Consider the following 27,030-nt stretch of genomic DNA (forward strand, 5'->3'; position numbering starts at 1 on the left):
CCAGAAAGCTTTTGATAAAGTCCCACATAGGAGATTAGTGGGCAAAATTAGGGCACATGGTATTGGGGGCAGAGTACTGACATGGATTGAAAATTGACTGGCTGACAGGAAACAAAGAGTAGCGATTAATGGGTCCCTTTCAGAATGGCAGGCTGTGACCAGTGGGGTACCACAAGGTTCGGTGCTGGGACTGCAGCTGCTTACAATATACATTAATGATTTAGATGAAGGGATTAAAAGTAACATTAGCAAATTTGCTGATGACACAAAGCTGGGTGGCAGTGTGAAATGTCAGGAGGATGTTATGAGAATGCAGGGTGATTTGGACAGGTTGGGTGAGTGGGCAAATGTATGGCAGATGCAGTTTAATGTGGATAAATGTGAGGTTATCCACTTAAGTGGCAAGAACAGGAAGGCAGATTATTATCTAAATGGAGTCAAGTTAGGAAAAGGGGAAGTACAACGAGATCTAGGTGTTCTTGTACATCATTCAATGAAAGCAAGCATGCAGGTACAGCAGGCAGTGAAGAAAGCTAATGGCATGCTGGCCTTTATAACAAGAGGAATTGAGTATAGGAGTAAAGGGATCCTTCTGCAGCTGTACAGGGCCCTGGTGAGACCCCACCTGGAGTATTGTGTGCAGTTTTGGTCTCCAAATTTGAGGAAGGACATTCTTGCTATTGAGGGAGTGCAGCGTAGGTTCACAAGGTTAATTCCCGGAATGGCGGGACTGTCATATGTTGAAAGATTGGAGCGACTGGGCTTGTATACACTGGAATTTTGAAGGATGAGAGGGGATCTGATTGAAACATATAAGATTATTGAGGGATTGGACATACTGGAGGCAGGAAGCATGTTCCTGCTGTTGGGCTTGAAATTCTGCCCTGTGTTCGTTTAGGAAGAGAGACAACTTACACCGGAATATTACAAAACGTGGCTTTATTGCAGAATTCGTAACTGGCACAGCGAATCCACGGAGTCGCTGGAGAAGGCGTTCTGTTTTCCCCTTACAATCTGCTCTTATTTATACCCCTTTTCCCCCCAGCACAACCCCGCTACATATTAGGTAATATCGGGCACTTGTGTCCATCTTATTGGCCCGCAGCCATATGCTCACGAGTTACCTGTTTCTTTTGTTTACTGAATCGCGTGACACTAATAGTATCGGTGTAGCGGGGTCCCCAGTTTCGCTCCCCCCTCCCTCGCATTCCGGCCTCCTAACATTATGTGTGTTACGTGAGCCACTCCTGACCTGTAATGGCAGTCTCGAATTAACCCCAACACTAAATAACCCTGACACGAATTAACCCCAATACTAATTAACCCCAACACTCCCTCCCTTGGCCTCCCAGAGGCCACATCCCCACATCCCTTACAATCTTTTCCGCGGCTGCCGGGATCAGGCAGAGAGGTGAGCGTCCCCCGGCACTCTTTGGCGTGTCCTCCCTATTTGCTTATCCTGATTTGTCCGACCTAGGGTCACAAAATATGGGTAGGGGTTCCCTAAACATCCGCAATTTTTACAAGTAGCATGCAACATTTCAGAAAGCTTATTCAAGAACAAATTCACAATCCCCCCCCTTGCCATGGTCCATTTCAGTCCGTGTCCTCCCATAGCGCGTCCGCTTTCCGGGAGGGCCGTGTCCTCCCCTTCCACCGGGAATAAGGGTGCCTGGTACGCCGGTGGAGGTCCATTCTTTCCAGTCAAGGCTCGATCTATAGTCCGGATGACTAGGGTCCTAATACAGGGTATGCAACAACAACCACACGTGATAAAGATAGCAATTTAAATAGACAGTCCTAGAGCCGACTGTCCCAGAAACGCTCCCCACTTGCCAGAGGTCTTATTTAGCCAGTAGAAAATGATGCCAGTTATTGTCCCCCTCCCTTCTTACCTTTTAATGCCCTGTTGGAGACCTCGGCGACAGGGTATGGACCATGCCACCGTTTTCCGTTCCAGGTGAGCTTCCCTGGGCCTCGGAGGAACACTTCCACTCCTACCTTGATGGTGTCCGACCCCTGCGGCTGCTCACTGTTAGATTATTGAACTCGCACATTATTGAACTCGCACAGTTATCAATTTTACCATATTTCTAAAAACTCTCATATACTCTGTTACTCAACACACAAATGTCTGAGTTTTGGTAACTCGAAATTGGAAGTGCTCCATGGCTCCCTAGTACACAGAGAGGATCAAATGTGGGACGGTCGCCTTTCAAAACCTGACCTTCGCGTGGGAGATTTCTCCTCTTAACAACCAGTCTAAGGTAGGCGCCGTCATTATCCCTGTGTACTACGGTGTCCGCGACTTAATTCTCCTCACTCCTGAGACTTTTATGCCCATCGTGGGCGGCGGGTACCCTCACTCAGAAGACTTTTCCACGGGCGGAGAATCTTCCTATAAACAGATAAAGAGTTAGTACTTACCAGTCACGATTCTGCACCGGGAATGATCTCTCCCAGGGTAATTTGGGGTTGGTGAGGATCCGTCAGCAGACAAGATCTAACTCAGTGATTTAACTATCTAGTGGAAGTCTTCGATATAACAGGCACTTCCTGACCTTAGTCGAGCTTGCGGCCGCAAGTTGTCTGCCGTCGGACCCGCCAGCCTGTGTTGTCTCTCCCTCCCCACGTCGGGGTCACCAAATGTTGGGCTTGAAATTCTGCCCTGTGTTCATTTAGGAAGAGAGACAACTTACACCGGAATATTACAAAACGTGGCTTTATTGCAGAATTCGTAACTGGCACAGCGAATCCACGGAGTCGCTGGAGAAGGCGTTCTGTTTTCCCCTTACAATCTGCTCTTATTTATACCCCTTTTCCCCCCAGCACAACCCCGCTACATATTAGGTAATATCGGGCACTTGTGTCCATCTTATTGGCCCGCAGCCATATGCTCACGAGTTACCTGTTTCTTTTGTTTACTGAATCGCGTGACACTAATAGTATCGGTGTAGCGGGGTCCCCAGTTTCGCTCCCCCCTCCCTCGCATTCCGGCCTCCTAACATTATGTGTGTTACGTGAGCCACTCCTGACCTGTAATGGCAGTCTCGAATTAACCCCAACACTAAATAACCCTGACACGAATTAACCCCAATACTAATTAACCCCAACACCGCTGATGGGTGAGTCCAGAACTAGAGGCCACAGTTTAAGAATAAGGGGTAGGCCATTTAGAACAGAGATGTGGAAAAACTTTTTCACCCAGAGAGTGGTGGATATGTGGAATGCTCTGCCCCAGAAGGCAGTGGAGGCCAAGTCTCTGGATGCATTCAAGAGAGAGTTAGATAGAGCTCTTATAGATAGCGGGGTCAAGGGATATGGGGAGAGGGCAGGAACGGGGTACTGATTGTGTCTGATCAGCCATGATCACAGTGAATGGCGGTGCTGGCTAGAAGGGCCGAATGGCCTACTCCTGCACCTACTGTCTATTGTCCTTGCTAGATCAAAAACTAGCACAAAAGAAACCTATGTTACTCCAAAAGTGTTGTCTTGCATTTCTTTCTGCTTCTTGTACATTTTTACATACAGACAATGAATGAGGTAGTTCTTATACCAATGTAATAGACAGAACTTGTTCAAAAGCATCAGTTGAACATATTATCTCACCAATTTGACCTTTATTAGATTTGCATTTACACACTTGTAATAATAGTCTTAGAATATTAGAAATATTCTAAGCCTGCCATGAGAAATCAGGCAACGGAAGGAAAATATTTGCAAATGGTGGAAATGGAGTCTATCAGAGGTTTATGTTTTAAAGAATAGTTTATATTTTTGTTATATTGAATTTAGTAGAGTTAATTGTATTTTACTGATCAGAAAACATGTAGAAGCCAGGTTGGAGGTTACTATTGAGCAATCTCAAATTATTCTTCAAACAATTTGTTCGTTAAATTACATTACCAAAGAACTAAAACCTTGAAGAGTACCCGAGCAATGGTTATGTTGAATTTATATTTTAGTTGTTTTAAAAAATTGGTTTTCAGAGGTATGCCCTATAGTTTGTTCTGTGATATTTGCTAATGGACACATTAGTGCATTTGGATTTCAAACAAATTTGTACTTTGCTGACTAGTTTCCTAGCAAAATAATTCAGTCACATTTATTATGACATATTCTAGCATTGCTGTATTTAAATTTAAGGAATAATTTTTAAATTGATAGCCAAGAAGCCTGTGAAAACATGTGCAACACAACTAAAATCATGTAAACCAATATCAAAATATAAGGTCAGTGACTCACTTCTGATCAAATTTATTTAAACAAAGGAATATGGTACTTTAAACTGCAGGAAAAAATGTTAATCGTTCTAGTTTGTAAAGACAATAAATATTCTTTCCCAAAATGGAAAACAATTAGCTTCACTGAAATGGAAAATTGTACTCGGAGTCTTGCTTGAAGTATATATATCTTAATTCTACTTTTTGGCTCAAATGACTGGGGGGCTGCGAGGAGTAAAGAAGAAATATAAATTACAAAAGGCAACTTATCCTTTGTTCCTCCAGGAACTATCAACTTTAATTTGGTTGAATAACCAAAGCGCTTTGCATTAATTTGAATGGTGTTAATTTACATAAAAATACGATATCTCTGCCAGATACTACCAAGGTCTACATAATAAATAATGGCTGCAGTATATAAATATTTACACCATTTTAAAATTAGGCATAATTCCTGTTGTCATCAATATTGGAATTTCTGTTAGGTTGCAAGGAAGCTAGAAGAATGTTCACAATAACCAGTTATGGCATTTTAATTTTTTTGACTTCAAGTAGCATAGTAGTTGTATCCCATGGTTATAAATAGCTTAAATATACGCATATGCAGATTTATCTTCTCATCTGTATCATTTGCTCGTTTGTTATGTGTTGTGTCATATGAAGTGGGTGATCATGGTCTTCCCATAACCATGATAGTTCTTGGCAAATTTTTCTGTAGAAGATGTTTGCCATTGCCTTCTACTGGGCAGTGTCTTTATAAGACGGGTGACGCCACCCATTATCAATACTCTTCAGAGATTGTCTGCCTGGCGTCAGTGATTACATAACCAGGACTTGTGATATGCACCAGCTACTCACACGAACATCCACCACCTACTCTCTTGGCTTCATATGACCCTGATCCAGAGGCTAAGCAGGTGCTACACCTTGGCCAAGAGTGACCTGCAGGTTAATGGAGAGAAGGATTGCTTTACACCTCGTTTGGTAGAGATGTATCTAATCCCAACATCCAATCTCAGCTGTATACCTTTCCCAAAAACATTATTCCATTTTATTCAAACAACACACACAAAATGCTGGTGGAACACAGCAGACCAGGCAGCATCTATAGGAAGAAGCACTGTCGACGTTTCGAGCCGAGACCCTTCGTCAGGACATCTGCAGATTTCCTCGTGTTTGTTCCATTTTATTCAGCTGTTTTTCTTACTCAGCTTCAATGACCAGTCGTACTCTGCATTTTTTGTTCTGATGGAGATAAAGTATGAAATGTAAATAATTAATCGACTGAACAGTGTCACAAAATATCCTCTTTTGATGCCTGCTGGTTGGTAATTTCATGCAATTCCCAAATGTTAGCTACAGCAAAAAGGTTAAAAAAAATGCACATTATGTGTGTGCATTAGGTACATTGTGATTTAATGCACATTCAAAATGGAGAGCACATTAATCTGCTATCAGAAACGTTTTGATTAAACAGGTTCATTAATAGCCTGTTCCCTCATATGTGCTTCTGTCACCAACAGACTAGCAAATATAGTTATTTGATCTAACATCCTTTAAGACTTTTCAGGTTGTGGTCTGTATACAGTCAAAAGCCAAGTACTTTTCACTCATCACCCTCTTCTCACTAATGTACAATGTGTACAGGCCCCCTAGTGATTCCTATTTGAAGTTCTCATTCTTTGAGGTCTTAGCCTTCCACTTTATTTGTAATCTTCACTCTTCTGTTTCCATCTCTGTAGCAGTGGACATTAATCCTTCTCCTGCAACTTTGTTTTACTATTGACTGCTGTTACATCAACCATAGACACCTCAGATTCTGTTCACTGCTTGAATTTCTCCACATTCTCTCCATTCTGTTCACCTCTTTGACCAAATTTAGCTTAGTTTACCTAATTAATCCTACTTTGGCTCAACATCCTAATGAAGTAGCTATAGTCATTTCTGAAGGCTAAAGGCACAAAGAAAATTAAGATAATGCAGCCTAGTAGATGATTATTTGACATTATGTACCAATATCAATCCATTTAGTAGATCCATTCCTTTCCCAGAGTTTACAAAGCTCCTTAAAGTGATAATGAAGTTGATTTTTGAAAGTTAAAATTAAATCTGCTTTCACAACACTTTTGCACCACAATTTCTGATTGTGTTTTTGCTAATTGTCTTAAATCTGTATCTTCCCTTTATTGATCTTGCTATCACTGAAAATTAGTTTCAAATTATTCTATAAGACCTTCTCTGTTAATGACTGCAAACCCATCCTCTCTATTGTACCGTCTCGCTGATAACATGTAACAAAAAGTAAATGTAACACTTTAGCTAAGGCTGAATTATTGTAAATTATTACCATAACTTTGCACCTTGTCGTTACTTGACAAAGTCAAAGATTCCTCAGCTGCCACCTTGAAAGGTTACACCTAAAAATGTAGGTACAGTACATTCCAAGTTCCTCTTTAACACCACCCACAACAATTATATTACTTACACCAATACCGCAGTGAAATATCCATTTTGAGTCAAAAACGTCTATAGTTGTACTGTGGAGAGCATTCTGACAGGCTGTATCACTGTCTGGTATTGAAGGGCTACTGTACAGGACTGAAGGAAGTTGCAGAAGGTTGTAAGTCTAGTCAGCTCCATCTTGGGCACTAGCCTACAAAGTACCCAGGACATCTTTAGGGAGCAGTGTCTCAGAAAGGCAGCGTCCATTATTAAGGACCTCCAGCACCCAGGGCATGCCCCTTTCTCAGTGTTACCATCAGGTGGGAGGTACGGAAGCCTGAAGGCACACACTCAGTGATTCAGGAACAGCTTCTTCCGCTCTGCCATCCGTTTCCTAAATGGACATTGAAGCTTTGGACACTACATCACTTTTCTTTAATATACAGTATTTCTGTTTTTGCATATTTTAAAAAATCTATTCAATATACGTAATTGATTTACTTGTTTGTTTATTATTATGTTTTATTTTATTTATTATTATTTTTCTCCCTCTGCTAGATTATGTATTGCATTGAACTGCTGCTGCTAAGTTAACAAATTTCACGTCACATGCAGATGATAATAAACCTGATTCTGATTTTATACTACCTTGTTACTAACTGTACTTCATAATCAGACCCAAACTCTTAGCTAAGTAAATAGCAAAACTAAGACACTAAGACATATGATGGAGCAGAATTGGGCCATTTTGGCCCATTAAGTATACTTTGCCATTAGGTCATGGGTGACTTATTTTCCCTCTCAACCCGCTTCCCTTGCCTTTTCCCTATAACTGTTGATGACCTTGCTAATCAAGAACCTATCAATCTCCGCTTTAAATATATGCAACAACTTGGCCTCCACTATGACAATGAATTCACCACCTTCTAGCTAAAGGTATTCTTCCTCCTCTGTTCTAATGAGACATCCTTCTATTCTGAGACTGTGCCCTCTGGTCCCAGATTCTCCCACTGATGGAAACATCCTCTCCACATGCACTCAAGTTCAGTTTTTATTTTCATTGAACTGTACACATGTATACTCAAGCCCCGCATAATGCTACCCTGCATAGTGCTGATTTGTTACAATGTGGTTTTTCAATTCTTTATTGAAATTTTTTTTAAATGAAAAATTCATTCTAAACAACACTTAAAACTTCTCAAGTGGTCACCTTTATAGTAAATATTCAATCATCAATGAGAGTGCTTTACATACGCTCTGAGCCATTCACAGCTAATCACGTATTAGTTTATGCTCAGCCTTCCCGGCACATGTGAACAGTTTTACTCCCTCGCCAATTTATTCCATTTTTTTTCACCCATAATGTCTGGAATACAGCCTGCAACTTCCAGTGAAGGTAATACATCTAAGATGTCTAGGAAAAGCATTAGCATAAATGTGGAATTGCGCTTAACTTCTTCTCCCAGAGAGTTGTGGGGGACTGGAATGCACTGCTTCGGAAGGCAGTGGGGGCCAATTCTCTGGATGCTTTCAAGAAGGAGCTAGATAGGTATCTTATGGATAGGGGAATCAAGGGATATGGGGACAAGGCAGGAACCGGGTATTGATAGTAGATGATCAGCCATGATCTCAAAATGGCGGTGCAGGCTCGAAGGGCCGAATGGTCTACTTCTGCATCTGTTGTCTATTGTCTATTCTCATGGTGAGAGCCTTAATAACAAAGAGCTTGGAGAATTGGCAGGGCAGTGCATCCTGGGTGAATCTGAGGACATGGATGGAGAAGAGGAAACAACAGCAATAAATCTCAGCACTAGCATCACCACGATCTCACAAATCGTGGACCAGTTCATCGATAATGACCCTGACTGAGAGCAAAGCAATAGGGCAGAGAGAGGTGTTCTCAACATGATTTCCTGCTACTGAGAACTGCTTCATGAGAGGAAACTTAAGAAAAGGCAGTCAAATCTCAACACCTACTTGAAGAAGAAGCTGAAGTTAGAGGAGGACCCACAGCCTGGTCCCTCCTCTGAGATGAAACCACCACCCTTTTCCTTCTGCTGCCACTGTGATGTGTTGCTGCTCCATTGATGTATGGGTTAGGCCTATCTGCGTGCTTGTTATTCTACAAATTACAGCGTATACATAAAATAATATCATCTATCTCAGGTTTGATTTTTTTTATCGGACACACACTTCCATTTACATAATGTTACAATGACCCCGCAGAGCACTGATTTACATAGAGCTCCACCTCCGAGGAGCACATCCTCGCCAAACAAAGCAACATTCCTCCGCACTAAGGTACAGAACATGGTGCATATAATTCACACACACAATACATTAAGTAATATGACCACAAATAAATTAACAAATAATAAGGTGCATTTATGACTCAAGCTATAATGTAACCAGTATAACGCTACTGGTGGTTCAAGTGTGATGAGACCTGGCTGATGGCAGGGAGTTCGGTAATCCTACAGTCTGGGGGAAGAAGCTGTTTCCCATCCGAATGGTTCTTAATGCTATGGTATTTTATGTCCAATAGTAGGGGATTGTTTAAAGAGGTTGTTGGGCGGTTGGGAAGGATCATTGACAATACTAAGAACCTTGCATATGCAGGACCTGATAAATATCTCTGGTGGGTGGAAGAGAGACCCTGATGTTCTTCCCAGCAATCCTCACAATCCTTTTTCGGGGCTTGAAGTCTGATACCTTGCAATTCATGTACCAGATGATTATGCATCTGATCAGGACACTGTTGATGGTGCACTTGTTAAAATTTGTTAGAATAGGGGAAGGGGAGCCCCACTAGCTTCAGTCTCCTATGGAAGTGGAGTTGCTGCTGTGCTTTCTTGATGGAAGAGTTGGTGTTAAAGGACCACATGAGATTATCTGTTACGTGCACTTTCAGAAACTTGATGCTGCTAACTCTCCATGGAGGAGCCATATATGTGCACTGAGGAGTGGTCTACAATCATTTTTTTGGTCTTGTTCACATTAAGACTCAATGTTGTGTTCGCACCATTCTACCAGCTTGATCATTTGATTTGATCTGGAACTGCAGTCAACCGTTAGCAGTGAGCTGAGCACGCAGCCCTGGGGTCGCCAGTCCTCAGTGAGATGGAGCTAGAGATGTTTCTGCCAGTACGGACTGACTGTGGCATTCCTGTCAAGAAGTCCAAGGTCTAGTTACAGGGAGAGGTGCTGAAAAGTTTAGTATGATCTTTATCTAATCCTTTCAATATTTGGTGGTTTTAAATGAGATGCTCCCCCTTAATCTTTTGTCCTCAAATGAGTACAGGCCCAAAGCCATCAAGCATCTCTTCTGTGTTAACCGTTTCATTCTCAGGATAATTTTTGTAATCTTCCTCTGGACCCTTACCAAAGCCAGCACATCCTTTATTAAAGTCAAATAATTACTGTAATAAAGTAAAGACAGGACACAGTACTCCAGAACTGTGGTTGATAATATCCACAAAAAAAACATCTAGCCAATAGTATCTAGAACCATTGTAGGCACGAGCAACGTGCTACTAAAGAAACATATGGAGGCAGAGAGAGCTGAACTCAGAATGCCCTTACTGATTCAAACTCGCGCTTAAATCTCCCTCCCATGGGCCCCTGCGACCCACGGGGTGGACGTGACGTCAGACTGTCCCCGGAAGGTCCACCCCAAACGGGTAGTTTCAAACACGCTACCGCATGTCTGCCTGCGGCTCCCGATGGCGGTTTGAGTCCCACATGTGTTGGCCCCCCCCCCCCCCCCCCCCCGAAACATCCATTGGGGGAGTGGAGCCCCCAGTCTGTGTGGCTTGCTTGGGTGGCCGGCCTCACCGGCGCAGTGCGGGTACCCTCATTTGTTGCTCAATGTCCAAGTGTGCCGGTTTGAGGCCGTCCACTGTAAAAGTCTCTTCCCGGCCACCCACCACCATGACACACGCGGTTCCGTTGTGCTGGATCACCTTGAAGGGTCCCTCATGTGGCCACTGTAGAGGTGACCTGTGCATGCCCTTGCGAATAAAAACATGCAGTCTCTGAGGTCTTTCGGGTGAAGGATGGCGTGGGACCATGCCTGGAGATCAGGACCGGTGCCAGGTTCCCTACCTTGTCCCGCAGCCTCATTAGCACCGCTGCTGGAGTTTCTTCCGAACCTCGGGCCTCTGGAATGAACTCGCCTGGGACCGTCGGGGTGCCGTGACCAATTCTGCTGAAGAGGTGTCCAGGTCCTCCTTGGGGGACCCTCGATGAGCTGCTCCAGCACCCCACCAACTGCTGTGTTGGATGCGTCCACTGTGAGGGCAGTCGGAATGTCCATTCTGGGGTGCACCAGCATCGCGGCATCTGCCAAGACTTCCTTGGCTTTAACGAAAGCGGCCACAGCCTCTTCGTCCCAAGTAATGTCCTTGCCTTTACTGGACATCAGGATGTACAAAGGGTGCATGATATGGGCTGCTGAGGGGTGGAAATGGTGGTAGAAGTTCACCATACCAATGAACTCCTGCAGGCCTTTGACCGTGTTGGGCCGGGCAAAGTGGCGGATCGCGTCTACCTTGGCGGGCAGAGGTGTTGCCCCGTCTTTGGTAATCCTGTGGCCCAGGAAGTTGATGGTGTCGAGACTGAACTGGCATTTTGCCGGGTTGATCGTGAGCTGGAAATCACTCAGGCGGGAGTAGTGCTAGCAGAGGTGGGACAGATGCTCCTGACGGACTACTGCTGGCTATGAGGGTGTCGTCCAAATAGATGAACGCAAAGTCCAGGTCGCGTCCATTAGCCGCTGGAACGTCTGTGCGGCATTCTTCAGGCTGAACGGCATTCGGAGGAATTCGAACAGGCTGAACGGGGTGATGAGTGCTGTTTTGGGGATGTCTTCAGGGTGTACCGGGATTTGATGGTGTCCCTGGACGAGGTCTACTTTGGAAAATATTCTTGCCCCGTGCAGGTTTGCTGTAAAGTCCTGTATGTGCGGCACGGGGTAGCGGTCTGGAGTTGTAGCCTGGTTCAGTCTGCAGTAGTCGCCGCATGGTCTCCAGCCCCCGGCTGCTTTGGGCACCATGTGCAGGGGGGAGGCCCATGGGCTGTCGGACCTTCATAGGATCCCCAATTCCTCCATCCTCTTGAACTCCTCCTTCGCCAGGCGCAGCTTTTCCGGGGGGAGCCTTCATGCGCGGGCGTAGAGGGGTGGTCCCTGGGTCGGGATGTGGTGCTGTACTCTGTATCTGGGCATGGCTGCCGTGAACTGCGGTGCCAGAATCGATGGAAAGTCCGCCAGGATTCTGGTGAATTCGTTGTCCGACATTGTGATGGAGTCCAGGTGTGGGGCCGGCAACTTGGCTTCACCCAGGGAGAACGTCTGGAAAGTCTCGGCATGTTCCAGTCTTTTCCCTTGCAAGTCGACCAGCAGGCTGTGAGCTCGCAAGAAGTCTGCCCCCAGGAGTGGTTGGGCCACCGCGGCCAGTGTGAAGTCCCACATGAACCAGCTGGCGCCGAACTGCAGCTGCACTGTGTGGGTGCCGTAGGTCCATATCATGCTGCCGTTTGCGGCCTTCAGGGTGGGTTCTGGCTTCCTGTTGCGGGTGTCGTACCCCGTTGGGGGTAAGACGCTGATTTCCGCTCCGGTGTTGACCAAGAAGCGGCATCCCGACTGTTTGTCCCAGACATACAAGAGGCTGTCCTGGTGGCCATAGCCATTAGCGGCAGCTGGCCCTGGCCCTTGCAGGGCGGGCGACAACGGCGGGCTTCTGTGCCCCACCGCTGGTGGTAGAAACACCACTGTTCACTGGCCTCCTCACTCCTGCCTCTGTGTTGTGTGCGCCCCCTTGCCGGGCCTGGTCTGGTCTGCTTTTGGGCATGTGGCTTGGTAATCTGACCAACGGAAGCCACGCTCTCCCTCTTGGCTTTCCACAGCACGTCTGCCTGGACCACCACCTTCCGGGGGGGTCACTGAAATCTGCGTCGGCCAGCAGTAGATGTATGTCCTCGGGCAGTTGCTCTAGGAACGCTTGCTCAAACATGAAGCAGGGCTTGTGACCGTCAGCCAGGGCCAGCATCTCGTTTATCAATACTGATGGCGGCCTGTCTCCCAAACTGTCCAGGTGCAACAGGCGGGCACCTCGCTCACGCCGTGAGAGGCCAAAGGTCCCAATGAGCAGCGCTTTGAATACTTCATATTTGCCTTCTTCGGGGGCAACTGTATGAAATCCGCAACCTGGGCGGCCGTCTCCTGGTCAAGGGCGCTCACCACGTAATAGTAACACGTGGAATCAGAAGGTATCTGCCAAATCTGGAACTGGGCTTCTGCTTGGCTAAACCACATGCGTGGTCGCAGCGTCCAGAAAGTCGACAGTTTTAGCGAAACTGCGTGAACAGATGAAGAGTCGGTCATCTTTGGTCCAAATCCCGTTTGGACCGTCGGAGTGACCAGTGTAGCGATGTACTACATACAGAGCTAGAAACAACGACATGCAGTCGGTAAGTCATTTCGAGACTAGTTTATTCAAACTTCGCGGTGCTGGCTTTTAATCCCTAGTTTCCACCCTCTCCGAGCGGAAATGACATCAGAGGTGCATTACCAAAGTCTCTTCCCACGCGCAGGCTATTTGTGAGCCAGTTCGCCTGCGCAGAAAGTGGGTCACCACATATATATACAAACCCCATTTCCAGAAAAGTTGGGATATTTTCCAAAATGCAATAAAAACAAAAATCTGTGATATGTTAATTCATGTGAACCTTTATTTAACTGACAAAAGTACAAAGAAAAGATTTTCAATAGTTTTACTGACCAACTTAATTGTATTTTGTAAATATACACAGATTTAGAATTTGATGGCTGTAACACACTCAACAAAAGTTGGGACAGAGTTAAAATAAGATTGAGAAGTGCACAGAATATTCAAGTAACACCGGTTTGGAAGACTCCACATTAAGCAGGCTAATTGGTAGCAGGTGAGGTATCATGACTGGGTATAAAAGTAGCGTCCATTAAAGGCTCAGTCTTTGCAAGCAAGGATGGGTTGTGGCTCACCCCTTTGTGCCAAAATTCATGAGAGAATTGTTAGTCAGTTCAAAAGGAACATTTCTCAACGCGATTACAGAGAATTTAGGTCTTTCAACATCTACAGTACATAATATTGTGAAAAGATTCAGAGAATTCAGCGACATCTCAGTGCGTAAAGGGTAAGGTCGGAAACCACTGTTGAATGTGCGTGATCTTCGAGCCCTCAGGCGGCACTACCTAAGAAACCGTCATGCTACTGTGACAATTATAGCCACCTGGGCTCGGGCGTACTTCGGAAAACCATTGTCACTTAACACAGTCTGTCGCTGCATCCAGAAATGCAGTTTGAAACTGTATTACGCAAGGAGGAAGCCATACATCAACTCTATGCAGAAACGCCGGCGAGTTCTCTGGGCCCGAGCTCATCTCAGATGGACCGAAAGACAGTGGAACCGTGTGCTGTGGTCAGATGAGTCCACATTTCAGCTAGTTTTTGGAAAAAACGGGCGTCGAGTTCTCCGTGCCAAAGATGGAAACGACCATCCTGATTGTTTTCAGCGAAAGGTGCAAAAGCCAGCATCTGTGATGGTATGGGGGTGCATCAGTGCCCACGGCATGGGTGAGTTGCATGTATGTGAAGGTACCATTGACTCTGAGGCGTATATTAGGATTTTAGAAAGACATATGTTGCCATCACGGCAACGTCTCTTCCTGGGACGTCCATGCTTACTTCAGCAGGACAATGCCAGACCACATTCTGCACGGGCTACAACAGCGTGACTTTGTAGACACAGAGTGCGTGTGCTTGACTGGCCTGCTGCCAGTCCAGATCTATCTCCTATTGAAAATGTATGGCGCATCATGAAGAGGAGAATCAGACAACAGAGACCATGGACTGTTGAGCAGCTGAAGTCTTATATCAAGCAAGAATGGACAAAATTTCCAATTCTAAATCTACTACAATTAGTATCCTCAGTTCCAAAATGATTAAAAAGTGTTATTAAAAGGAAAGGTGATGTAACACAATGGTAAACATGCCTCTGTCCCAACTTTTGCTGAGTGTGTTGCAGCCATCAAATTCTAAATTTGTGTATATTTACAAAATACAATTCAGTTGGTCAGTAAAACTATTGAAAATCTTTTATTTGTACTTTTGTCAATTAAATAATGGTTCACGTGAATTGACATATCACAGATTTTTGTTTTTATTGCATTTTGGAAAATATCCCAACTTTTCTGGAAATGGGGTTTGTACATATAAATAATGGATGAAAATGTAGATGGGCCGATTATTATGTTTGTAGTGCAAAAGTTGGTGGAAATTGTGAGGCAGCGAGGTATAAATCAGTTGGAAATTTGAGAGAGACTTGGAGTTTAAAATAGACAAGCGTGGAGTGGTACAGTTTGAGAGGTCAAATATAAGAGGAAAGCAAAACGCAGAATTGATGGAGCACTGATGTACAAAGAGGTCTTGAGATGCAAGGCTGTAGCTCCCTGAAAATTGACAACACAAGGAGATAGCGTGGCAAAGTAGATGTACAGCCTTTATTGGTCAGGGCATTGAGTATAAAAGTTGGGAAGTCGCGTTGCAACTGTATAAAACTTTGGTTAGCCACATTTAAAATAATTTCTGCAGTTTACGCGCCCCTCATACAAACTCTTCTCCCTCCTGCCGTCTGGGAAAAGGCACCGAAGCATTCAGGCTCTCACGACCAGACTATGTAACAGTTTCTTCCCCCAAGCTATCAGACTCCTCAATACCCAGAGCTTAGACTGACACCTTATTACCCTATTGTCCTGTTTATTATTTATTGTAATGTCTGCCCTTTGTTTTGTGCACTTTATGCAGTCCTGGGTAGATCTGTAGTCTAGTGTAGTGGTTCTTTATCTCTGTTTTTTTTTGCATAGTTCAGTCTAGTTTTTGTACTGTGTCATGTAACACCATGGTCCTGAAAAACGTTGTCTCATTTTTACTATGTACTGTACCAGCAGTTATGGTCGAAATGACAACAAAATTGACTTGACTTGATTACAGGAAAGATGTGGAGGTTTTGAAGAACGTGCAGAAGAGGCTTACCAGGATGTTGCCTTGATTTGAGTCTGTTAGGGATAAGGAGAGGTTGGACAAACTTCAAAATGTTTTCACTGTTCATTGGAGTGTAGGAGGCTGAGAAGAACAGATAGGGTGGGTGTTCGGAGTCTTTTTCCCAGTATGAACGGATTTAAGGTGATGGGTGGTGATGTTTAAAGGAGAATTTAAACTTAAGGTTTTTTTTTTACACAGAGGGTGGTAGGTGCCTGGAATGTAGTAGAAACAGATCTAATAGCAACATTTAAGAAGCATTTGGACAGGCTCATGATCAGGCAGATCAATAGGTTGGTGCATACTTGGTTGGCTGAACAGCCATTTCCTATGCTGTACAGTTCTATGGTTCTAATTATCAATGCTATTTAAAGAGTTAGTTCTGTTTTGAAAATTCGGTATTGTGAGTACAGATTAGGAATAGAATGTAGTACGTCAAGGAACATTATTAGATTGATATCATCAATTTAATAGGTTTTCTAAAATTGTGTTTATAGGTTGAGTTTGAAGATGGCTCTCAACTTGTAGTGAAACGCGATGATGTGTATACATTAAATGAAGAACTGCCGAAACGGGTTAAGTCACGACTGGTAAGTAAACTCTCTTGAAATATTCGGACAATTCTGTGTACTATAATTTGCAAGGTAACTGTGTATGAGGCAAAGTATTTGTCCTAACCCAACATATTGATCAACACCATTTAGTGCAATGAAAGCTGAGTGAACTGACACTTGACAAACTAGCATGCACTAAACAGCAAGCAGCTCAGGACTGGATATGGGCTGAGATATTTCCTCCCGCTGTTATATCCAATTATTCCATATGTTTTTTACTTTACTGAATAAAGTCTATCAATGTCAGTATTCTCCTGTTATCAGTTCTCATCTTAACATTTACTGACCTGAAATTGTGTTTAAGACGATAAATATAGGAGCAGAATTAGGCTATTTGGCCTAATTATATTATGGCCGATTTATTATCCTTCTCAACTCCATTCTCCTGCCTACTCCCCATAACTTTAGATGACCCACTAATCAAGACCCCCTATCCACCTCCACTTTAAATATGCCCGATGACTTGGTCTCCACAACTATCTGTGGCAATGAATTCCACAGAATCACCACATTCCCTGGCTAAAGAACATCCTCCTCATCTCTGTTCTAAAGGGATGTCCCTCTATTCTGAGGCTTTGTACTTTGGTCCACTAAAGGAAACATCCAGAACCATCAAATGCTCCTTATACATTAGCCCTTTTATTCCTGGAATCATTCTCATGAACCTCTATTGGACCTTCTCCAATGCTAACACATTTTTTTTTAGATAAGGGGATCAAAACTGCTCACATTTCCCCGAGTGCAATCTGACCAATGCTTTATAAAGCCTCAGCATGACATCTAACACAAAAAGAAGCAGTCCCAACACCATATATAGTTACGGTTGCCCTTGATTATTCAGTACAGCATTAAATCCCATGGGCTTCAAAGTACCAAGACAAAAGGTGAGATGTCATGCATCACAGAAGTAGGTCTTTTGGCCCACAGCTTCCAATCTGACCATATACTGATTCATTTATAGTAACCTCATTTTACCCTTCCCACTTTGCTCCAATATTTTTGGGTGTCATCGGAGCAATTTGCAAGCAGAAAACTGCAGAGTCAGAACGATAGTGAAGAGGGAGATTAAACATGACTGGAAGCTGAGTACATACTTACAGGGAAAAAATGGAAGTGTTCAGCACCGCATCTGCATCTGGTTTTTCCAGTGCGGAATAGATCATGTTGAGAGAATCAAATGAAATACACTAAAATGGGAACAACTCAAATAAACTTCACATGGAAAGGCTGTTTAGATTCCTGGGAGCTGAGAAGGGAAGAAATAAAAGCAAAAATGTTGTGGTTGTGTGGAAAGGGCAGTGATTGTTAGAGAAGGGAGAATGGACACAGAGTTATGGTGCGATAGTGCTTCAGAGTCTGAAGTGGAAAGGTAAACTTATCTAGTGGTGGATCGTTAGAACATGGAAAAGCCTAATCCTGATCTGATTGGGAGGATGGGAGTTAAGAGCAGAAATACAGGAACTAGAGAAGATGTGATAGGGCCGTCAGCTCTGCTGGAGAAGTCACAGCTGTGTGGCTACATTTTAAATGTGTCTTCATCAGAGAAAATAATATGGATAGAAGGACATTAAGAGAATGACACTCAATCCATCAAGGAAACAGAGTGGTAGATGTGGCACCAATGAGAATAAAGCCATCTTTGGTCACTAACCTGTCCCAGGAGGTGGACTAGGAAACACACTGGTGCAGCTACTAGAACTGCCGCCTCACAGCACCAGAGATATAGGTTCAATCCTGACCTCAGGTGCTCTCTCGGTGGAGTTTCAATGTTCTCCTTGTGGGTTTCCTCTGGGTGCTCCCGTTTCCTCTCACATTCTAAGATTGGTCACTGTAAATTGCACCTAGTGTGTAGATGAGTGGTGGAATCTGTGGGTAGTTAGTGAGAATATGGGAAGTATAAAGAAAATGGCATGAATGTGTCATGCATTGTCAAACTGGTTTGTTTCTGTTCTGTGACTATCTGAAGTTGAGGGCAGGGTGGAAGTTGGCAGAAGAGATCATGGAATTGACAGTGGTAATGAAACCACACCTATGTTTCAGTGTAATGAAAATAGAAGTAAGGGAGAAGATGTGAATAAGTGCCTTAAACATGAGTTTTTGATAAATATTTTGAATGAGCAAATACAAAAGGATGTAAAATTAGAAGCAACATTTGGCAAGTCTGGAAACGAGAGAGCAGAAAGCTTAAATCATCCATTGCTCTTGGAACCTGCCTATCATTTTTTTTCTGTCTATGATCCTTCATTGCTGAATTTTGAAATGTTCTGAACTCTCAAGATCACTAGGCTCTTGAGCACCCCATTACAACTTTTCATTCAACCCTTCTCTACCATGGCTGGATCACTTTTCGTACTTTCTTTTAGTTGTAAGATTTGTATTAAATGTTGGCTACTCTTGCTTGCTCTTGTGCCTTTTATTGTAGTCTACCTGCCTATTTTTGTTGTAATCCTATCTGGGGCTCATTCCCTAAACACTGTTTTTAGTGTATCAGTGACTAATTTCGTGCTACTTCATGCACTCATACAGAGCTTAACATTTTGATTACATTTTCTAGCAATTTCTCACCTTTATTGTGGTCCATCTCTGATTCTTCTTTCCCTCTCTGGACCCCTCCATAAATATCCATTAGAGGCGCAGGGTCTCCACAGTTTTCTTTACCAACCTGTCTCCAGTAAGAACTCCATTCCATTCTTCCAGTTAATCAATCTCCACAGTATTTGCTTCAGCAGTGAAACCTTCCTTATCAGTACCTCTGTAACATCTTCCACCTGTCACAGGGCCCACTTTATCCCTTTTCCGCACTTCTGGACAGAATTCCCCTTGTCCTCACTTTCTCTCTACCAGCTTCTGCATTCAAAGGATCATCCTTCACAAAATTCCAACACCAGAGATCTTTCCCTCCCATTTCAGCATTTCAAAGGAACTTTTCTTTTTGTGACTCCCTCTCCTTGGTCTATCTTTCTGTTGAACCAACCAATGCTTGTCTACTAGCACTTGCAATAACTATCCATTCACTTCTCCATCTGTCAGGGATTCGGGCAATCTTTACATATAGAGAAGTGTTCCACAAAAATTTATTGTAATATAATGTGTTACATTAGGTGTACACAGTGTGCTCACCTATACATTCAGGAGTCCAAAGAAAGGGTGTCAAGGGTTATGGGGAGAAGGCTGGAGAATGGGGTTGAGTGACATAATAAATCAGCCATGATCGAATGGTGGAGCAGAATTGATGGCCCAAATACCCTAATTCTGCTCCTCTGTCTTATGGTTTAAATACAGATTGGGTGTTCATTTTGTGGAGCCACCTGCGTTTAGTCTGCAGAAGTGACCCTGAGCTGCTTGCTGTCTGGCATTTTGAATTTTCCATCCTACTTCACTGTAACCGTCCTGTACTATTACAATGAGACCAAACATCTCATTTTCTGTCTGGACAATTTGAAGGCTTCTAGATTCAATATCCACCATTGAGTAACTTACTTTCTCTTACAAGTGTAAGAATTGGTCATTTCTGCTGCAAATCATCCTCTGCAATTTTTCCCTCAGATTTTCTCTCTGATAGTATCACCGACCTTCTAGACTCATCTCACTGCCCCGCTATAGACAAGAAATTAATCAATCTTCAGCACTCCCCATTAACCCATTAGACCTGACTTCACCCTATGATAGACATTCCCTTTTCTTATCCATTCCCTCTTCCACCCTCTTTGAACATTATAATCAGCCAAGTTTTTCCCATTTCTAAAACACACCACTATAACTATGTTCTTTCTGATGACAGTCTTAATTTTTAGTATATCTCTCGGTGCACTGTATATGCACTTGATAAGTACACATTTCTATATTCAAAGTTCAAAGTATATTGATTATCAAAGTGCACATTTGTTTATTTATTGCAATGCTGTATGGAGTAGCCCTTCAATCCATGACGCCCGGTAACCCCTGATTTAACCCTAGCCTAATCACGGGACAATTAACAATGACCAATAAATCTACTAACCAGTACATCTTTGGATATTGGGGAAAACATACAAATTCCTTATAGACAGCAGTGGGATTTGAACCCAGGTTGCTGTATTTTAAAGCATCATGCTAGTCACTATGCTACCATGATGCCCACCACAGTTGTATATTTCACCATATATTACCCTGAGATTCATTTTTTGTAGGCATTCACAGTAAATACAAAGAAATACCATAGAATCAATGAAAAACTGCACAGAATGAGATGGAAAAAGAACAATGCAAAAAACAACAAACTGTACAAATACAAAATAAAACCAAAATAATAATAATAAATAAATAAGCAATAAATATCAAGGAAATGAGATGAAGAGTCCTTAAAAGTGAGTCAATATTTTTTGAGAACAGTTCATTGCTGGGGTGGGTGAAGTTGCCCCCTATGGTCCAGGAGCTTGATGGTTGAGGGGTAATAACTGTTCCTAAACCTGGTGGCATGAGGTTGAATAGGTTAGGACTTTATTCCCTAGAACTTAGAAGAATGGGGGAGATCTATATCCCTCCACTCACTTCATTTTTTGAGTCTGTCTGACAGCATCTTAAATAGCATCTTCATAAGTACTTCCACCAGGCTCTCCAACACCTATCACTCTCTGTTTATAAAAAAATGTACAACTATACCCCATAGTTTCCTTCAAAACCTTCCCACTTTCATCTTAATTGCATACCCTCTACACCGTCCAAAACTCCCATCAATTTTTGTGTTATCTGCAACCTTACTGACCTACTAGTTTATATTTTCATCCTGCTCATTTGTGTACATCACAAAGAACAGAGGCCCAACATTGATCCCTGCAGAACTCTTATCATGGATCTCTATTTAATGTGCCATTACTTCGTCTCCATTGCAATGAATGAGCATGCATTTAGAGAATGAATCATTCATCCTTTTAATATTTTATCCTGACCTGACTGATTGGCGGTGTATAATGATATTATACCACTACTCCCTCCTGACTAGTTATTACTTTTGTTACAACCATTGTGATATCAGCTTGTCCTTTATTTTAACTTTGTGAATTTTCCCTTACAAGAACCCTCTCTCACAAGTTGTCTATCCTCAGTATATAAAGTTTAAAGTCCATGCAGTATCATGTAAATGAGGAATAACAGATCTTTGGGAACAAAAGTCCATATAGTAAAAGAAAATTCCTTTAGCACCTACCTTCAATGATAAACGTGCCCACCTTAAAAAGATATTTGAACATAACCTTTACACATGTAAGAAAATGTGTTTTGTCTTGAGGCAAAATTGTCACTGACCTGATTGGCAAATGAAATTGAGGAACAGTTAAGATAAAGAGAGCTGACTGCATAATGTAAAATGTATTCCTGTTTCATTTGTTGCTGTTCTAGGGGCATAGCTGGACTGAGCTTTCAAGTAATACTAGAGTGAAGCACTTGTGATGGTTAAGTGAGCAGAAAGTAAATCTCACTCAATTGTTCTTCAATCCAGATATTAAAAAGGATCTGGTTTCTAATGTTCAGCACAACTATATTCATAATCACTACTTGGGTGACAAGAAGGACTATTGTGTTCCTTTTAATTCTGTGACTGAAATTCAACCACTTACTTTAGCTCTGTGTCATTCACGTGATCATTATCGTTAATAATATTACTTAGTGCCCAGCATTTGTTTAATAAACGCTCAGTCAGAAATTGAATGATTTGAGGAAACTATTGGTCAGTGTTCACTCCCCAAACAATACTCCACTGCATATAACACCAATAACCACTCTGTCTTTTGCTCTCTTAAGGGCAGCAGAGTAGCATAGTGGTTAGTATTACGCAATTACAGCACCAACATTAGGTTCAAATTCCATTGCTGTCTGTAAGGAGTTTATATATTCTCTCCATTAATGCATGACTTTCCTCCCGGTGCTCAAGTTTCTTCCACATTCCAAAGACATCTGGGTTAGTAGGTTAATTTGGTGGCATGGATTCATTGAGCTGGAAGGGCCTGTTACCATGCTGTATCGCTAAATAAGTAAATAGTAATACTCTCTTTCCCTCAAAACACCTCTTTGGGGAACACAATGCTCTAATATTAACATTTCCTAAAATGTACCTTTGTTTGTCAGTCTTCAGCTTCAGACATGCGTTATGAAGCAACGTTTTCCACTGAGAACATTCAGGCAAAGAAGCGACTGCGTGTCCTGAATTACAAATTCATGAATGAGTACGTGGATGATCCTGGTTACCGCACGTTCTTGGGAAATTTCTTCCAAACTCATTGCCGCCAAGGACAATAAAGTCCAGCTGACAACCAAAAAAAGAAAACTATTTTGATCAATAAGTCAAAATAAATCTCCAACATGCTTGGGTTACAGTCACGTAAACCCAGTTTGTTTAAAAGAATAAGGGAATCCATAAACTTCTCCCTGCCACCCTCACTGAAGAATTAAGGGATAAAGAAATATCTGGATATTGCTTCTTGGAACAAGGACTTTTTCTGGTGTGAATGAATAATTTTTCAAGTGTCTCAGCAACAAACTCCAATTCAGAGTCTTTAAAACAATAAAAACATTCATAAGAAAATTTAAAATATTTTTATATGACTGCTATAGTTTTGGATAGCACTTATTTTGCTTGATTTTAGCCTTGTAATTTTTGAGACTGCTACAGAATTGCTCTCATTTGGCTCTTTTACTTTTATTCACTAGATTTAGCAAAAGAGAAAAACGATCTATTGCTACCTGATAGCGGATTTTTTAATATTTAATAAAAGCTAGATCAGTGACAGATAGTTCGCAAGCAAGTACCTGTTATGTATTTGGTACTCTTATCAGTTTTATATATAAAATCATTTCCAAATTGTAAAGGACACTTTTCTATTCTGTAAAATAAGGGTCCTATAACATTAAGCCTTGCCTTACTTAATCCTTTGTCTTTAGTTTTTTAGTCAGCAAACTAATGGAAAAATACAAGGTAATCCCTCCTAAGGGAACAGGTTTATACTTAAAGGGGCTTAATTGTAGCAACAATATATGAGGTTTAAATCATTTTAAGTGCTCTCTTAAAAACAGGAACTCATTGCTCTTGTATTATAGCTGTTTGGCGTTATTGTTATTTTATGGTTATTTAATGTAACTTCCCTTTTTAAAAACCCTAAAGTTTATGAATGGGCAGCATTGAATAAAACCATCAGTACCAAATCATCTTCTGGTCTTTTGAATTCATTAGGTTGGATACATATCTTATCCTCTGCTACTATTGCATGAAATAGCCATTCATCCATGACCATATTTAAAGCTTTTGCCAGGGAAGTCTTTGCTGCTTTCCATACCTTGTTGCATGTCACATCAATTCTTCTGATAACCCACATGTTCCCTTCAGGGAAGCAAACTGATTCCAGCCTGCTTCATAGTATTTTGCACAACATCTCCCAAAAGTAAATCTTATTTTCAACTGAATTCACGTCCATTTTCCCAGCGTTCTACAAAACAGCAAACAATAGCTTCTTTATAGATCGTAACAAACTCTCCTCTTACCATTATGAAATGTGCCTACCTTTTACAAAAAAAACTTGTCAGAAGTGGAGGAAGAGTGGCCAAAAATTAAATTTTTAATAATGTATTATATGATCTGTAAATTCTCTTAAGGCTAAGTACTGTACCTGCTGCACAAACTCAATTGCACAAGGAATGTACAACATGTACATCATGTTTTTCATTTTAATTTACATCATATTGTAGAGACACCATCAAAAGATGTTTACAATAGGGCTGTACAGTACATGATACCAGAAAACCTGTTACTGATATTAAGCATTTAGTGGACTCAAAAATCCACCAAAAATCTCTAGAGCTTCTCAAATCAAATGGAAACTAAATAGGGAATTAGTATGGAGACATTGCCATCCTGCAGGAAACTTGTGATCTAGTTAACCTGTTTGGGCTTGCAACTTTAAAAATTGTGCTGATCTTAGATAAAATCAAGATTATTAGATTGCTTAGAACAAATCCATATTGCTTGCACCCAGTTTTCTGCTGTAAAATTGTTAAAATTTTTAAATGTTTTTTTCCATACTCTTAAGAATTTCCAATGAAATTTCTTGATCCTGTACCCCAGCTGACCAGCCTAGTGTCGTACTAGGAAATCACAAAACTAAGATATACTGATCTGCAGAGCAATCGGATGGATTTGGTATTCAGGATCTGCCAGTCGGCCCAGGACTTAGACAACAGCTACACATAGGAGTCAGACCTTTTTTCCTTTATTTACATGGTAAATGTTCAGTGTTCTAGATAGATAGATACTTTATTCTTTATTCATCCCCATGGGGAAATTCAACTTTTTTCCAATGTCCCATACACTTGTTGTAGCAAAACTAATTACATACAATACTTAACTCAGTAAAAAATATGATATACATCTAAATCACTATCTCAAAAAGCATTAATAATAGCTTTTAAAAAGTTCTTAAGTCCTGGCGGTAGAATTGTAAAGCCTAATGGCATTGGGGAGTATTGACCTCTTCATCCTGTCTGAGGAGCATTGCATCGATAGTAACCTGTCGCTGAAACTGCTTCTCTGTCTCTGGATGGTGCTATGTAGAGGATGTTCAGAGTTATCCATAATTGACCGTAGCCTACTCAGCGCCCTTCGCTCAGCTACCGATGTTAAACTCTCCAGTACTTTGCCCACGACAGAGCCCGCCTTCCTTGCCAGCTTATTAAGACGTGAGGCGTCCCTCTTCTTAATGCTTCCTCCCCAACACGCCACCACAAAGAACAGGGCGCTCTCCACAACTGACCTATAGAACATCTTCAGCATCTCACTACAGACATTGAATGACGCCAACCTTCTAAGGAAGTACAGTCGACTCTGTGCCTTCCTGCACAAGGCATCTGTGTTGGCAGTCCAGTCTAGCTTCTCGTCTAACTGTACTCCCAGATACTTGTAGGTCTTAACCTGCTCCACACATTCTCCATTAATGATCACTGGCTCCATATGAGGCCTAGATCTCCTAAAGTCCACCACCATCTCCTTGGTCTTGGTGATATTGAGATGCAGGTAGTTTGAGTTGCACCATACCACAAAGTCCTGTATCAGTTTCCTATACTCCTCCTCCTGTCCATTCCTGACACACCCCACTATGGCCGTGTCATCAGCGAACTTCTGCACATGGCAGGACTCCGAGTTATATTGGAAGTCTGATGTGTACAGGGTGAACAGGACCGGAGAGATACGGTTCCCTGCGGCGCTCCTGTGCTGCTAACCACCGTGTCAGACCTACAGTCTCCCAACCGCACATACTGAGGTCTATCTGTCAAGTAGTCCACTATCCAATCCACCATGTGAGAGTCTACTCCCATCTCCGTTAGTTTGTGCCTTAAGATCTTGGGCTGGATGGTGTTAAAGGCACTAGAGAAGTCAAGGAATGTAATCCTCACAGCATTCTATCTGTAAATACCAGCATTTGACAGTGCGATCTAGCAAATCTGAATATATCACAACCCCACGTTGGACCTTGGATCCATTTTAAGCAACATAAATCTGTTTTGTGCTTTATTAACGTTGTATAGAGATTTTATTGTTCATCTGGATTCAAATTTTCAGCCAGATGAAGACTTCCAGTTGAGTCATCTTTACAAAGCATTTTAGTAGGAGGAAGAGCAGTATGTATGAAAACAGGTAATAGATTCCTTGAATTGAGTTAACTTCCATACAATGCTTCATTCTCTACATGCTGGTAAGTTGTTTCTTGTTCTTTCAGTCCATGCCAGAAGATACTGTTTATGGATGAGTTATGGTTGCAGTCATGCTATCAAATTTCTGGCACTTCATTGTCATTGATCCTGGCTTTTTATTAGCTGAATAATGAAATTGTATATTCAGGAAAGAAATATGTATTTTTTTTCTCCCTTTGGTACCCAAATTTCTTTTTTCTACTTTGTCTCTGAAGAGAATGTGAGGCTGAACATATCAAATAAGATAATTCAAATTGATAACTGGTTCTGTCACACCTCCATCAGTGGCTTTCTGTATGAGATACCTTGTTAGATATTTCTCAGGTTGCTTTTAAAATAACTTAGGAACTCTTGAATTATGTTTTAATGGCAGAGAAAATCTCATCAATAGTTTCATTTAATATCAGAGAAATGTATACAATATACATCCTGAAATTCTTTTTCTTCACAGACATCCATGAAAACAGAAGAGTGTCCCAAAGAATGAGTGACAGTAAAACGTTAGAACCCGGAAGTACTCCTACTCCTCCCCCCCAGCTCCCAATAAAGATCATGATCTGCAATACAACAAAAGCTAGTTGTTGTCTGGACAATTTGACATACCACAGTCTCTGTCTCCTTCTCTCTCCTTAGTAAAGGGAAAAAGAGGTGTCCCCTTTCATGGTGAGAGGAGAAACATAACGAAACAACTTACTGATTTACAGTGTTAGAAGTATGTCATGCCGCTTTTTTCCCCAAGTTCTCCGACTCGTGAATCATCAACAAACTAACCCCCACCGAGAGTGTACGATTTGCTGAGTACAGAGCCTCTGACAGCTGATCCGCTGCTCCTGATGTTCCGTTTTTCTCCCACGACACTTAGTTGGTGGCACCGTCAGAATCTGCCTGTCAACAGGGCCACAAAACCTTGGAACCCTGAAGGCGCGCTCTCTTCTAGGCTGTGTCCTTGGGATTTTGAAA

At 42.2% G+C, this 27,030-nt stretch overlaps 1 protein-coding gene and 1 long non-coding RNA gene across 7 annotated transcripts in view; one reads left to right on the forward strand and one right to left on the reverse strand.

Annotated features, from left to right (window-relative positions):
- The window catches only part of LOC140729074 (lysine-specific demethylase 4C-like), a 373,937-nt gene extending 347,285 nt beyond the window's left edge, over positions 1-26,652 (forward strand). For 5 of the 6 annotated variants that reach the window (XM_073048374.1, XM_073048377.1, XM_073048376.1 and 2 more), the window contains 2 exons: positions 16,240-16,332; positions 22,459-23,535. In XM_073048374.1, the coding sequence (XP_072904475.1) occupies positions 16,240-16,332; positions 22,459-22,629 (264 nt within the window). In that variant the 3' untranslated portion in view covers positions 22,630-23,535. Of the gene's footprint in view, positions 1-16,239; positions 16,333-22,458; positions 23,536-26,521 lie in introns of those variants that run through there. The other variant, XM_073048378.1, reaches the window with a different exon arrangement.
- Positions 923-3,104, reverse strand: LOC140729073 (uncharacterized). Its single transcript, XR_012099258.1, has 2 exons — positions 2,428-3,104; positions 923-2,032 (listed from the first exon to the last, which is right to left on the reverse strand). It is a non-coding gene; the product is annotated as an uncharacterized lncRNA (long non-coding RNA).
- Positions 26,653-27,030: the final 378 nt, after the last annotated feature.

Source organism: Hemitrygon akajei, chromosome 6 (genome assembly GCF_048418815.1).
Source record: "Hemitrygon akajei chromosome 6, sHemAka1.3, whole genome shotgun sequence".
In the NCBI taxonomy this organism is placed as follows: Eukaryota; Metazoa; Chordata; class Chondrichthyes; order Myliobatiformes; family Dasyatidae; genus Hemitrygon; species Hemitrygon akajei.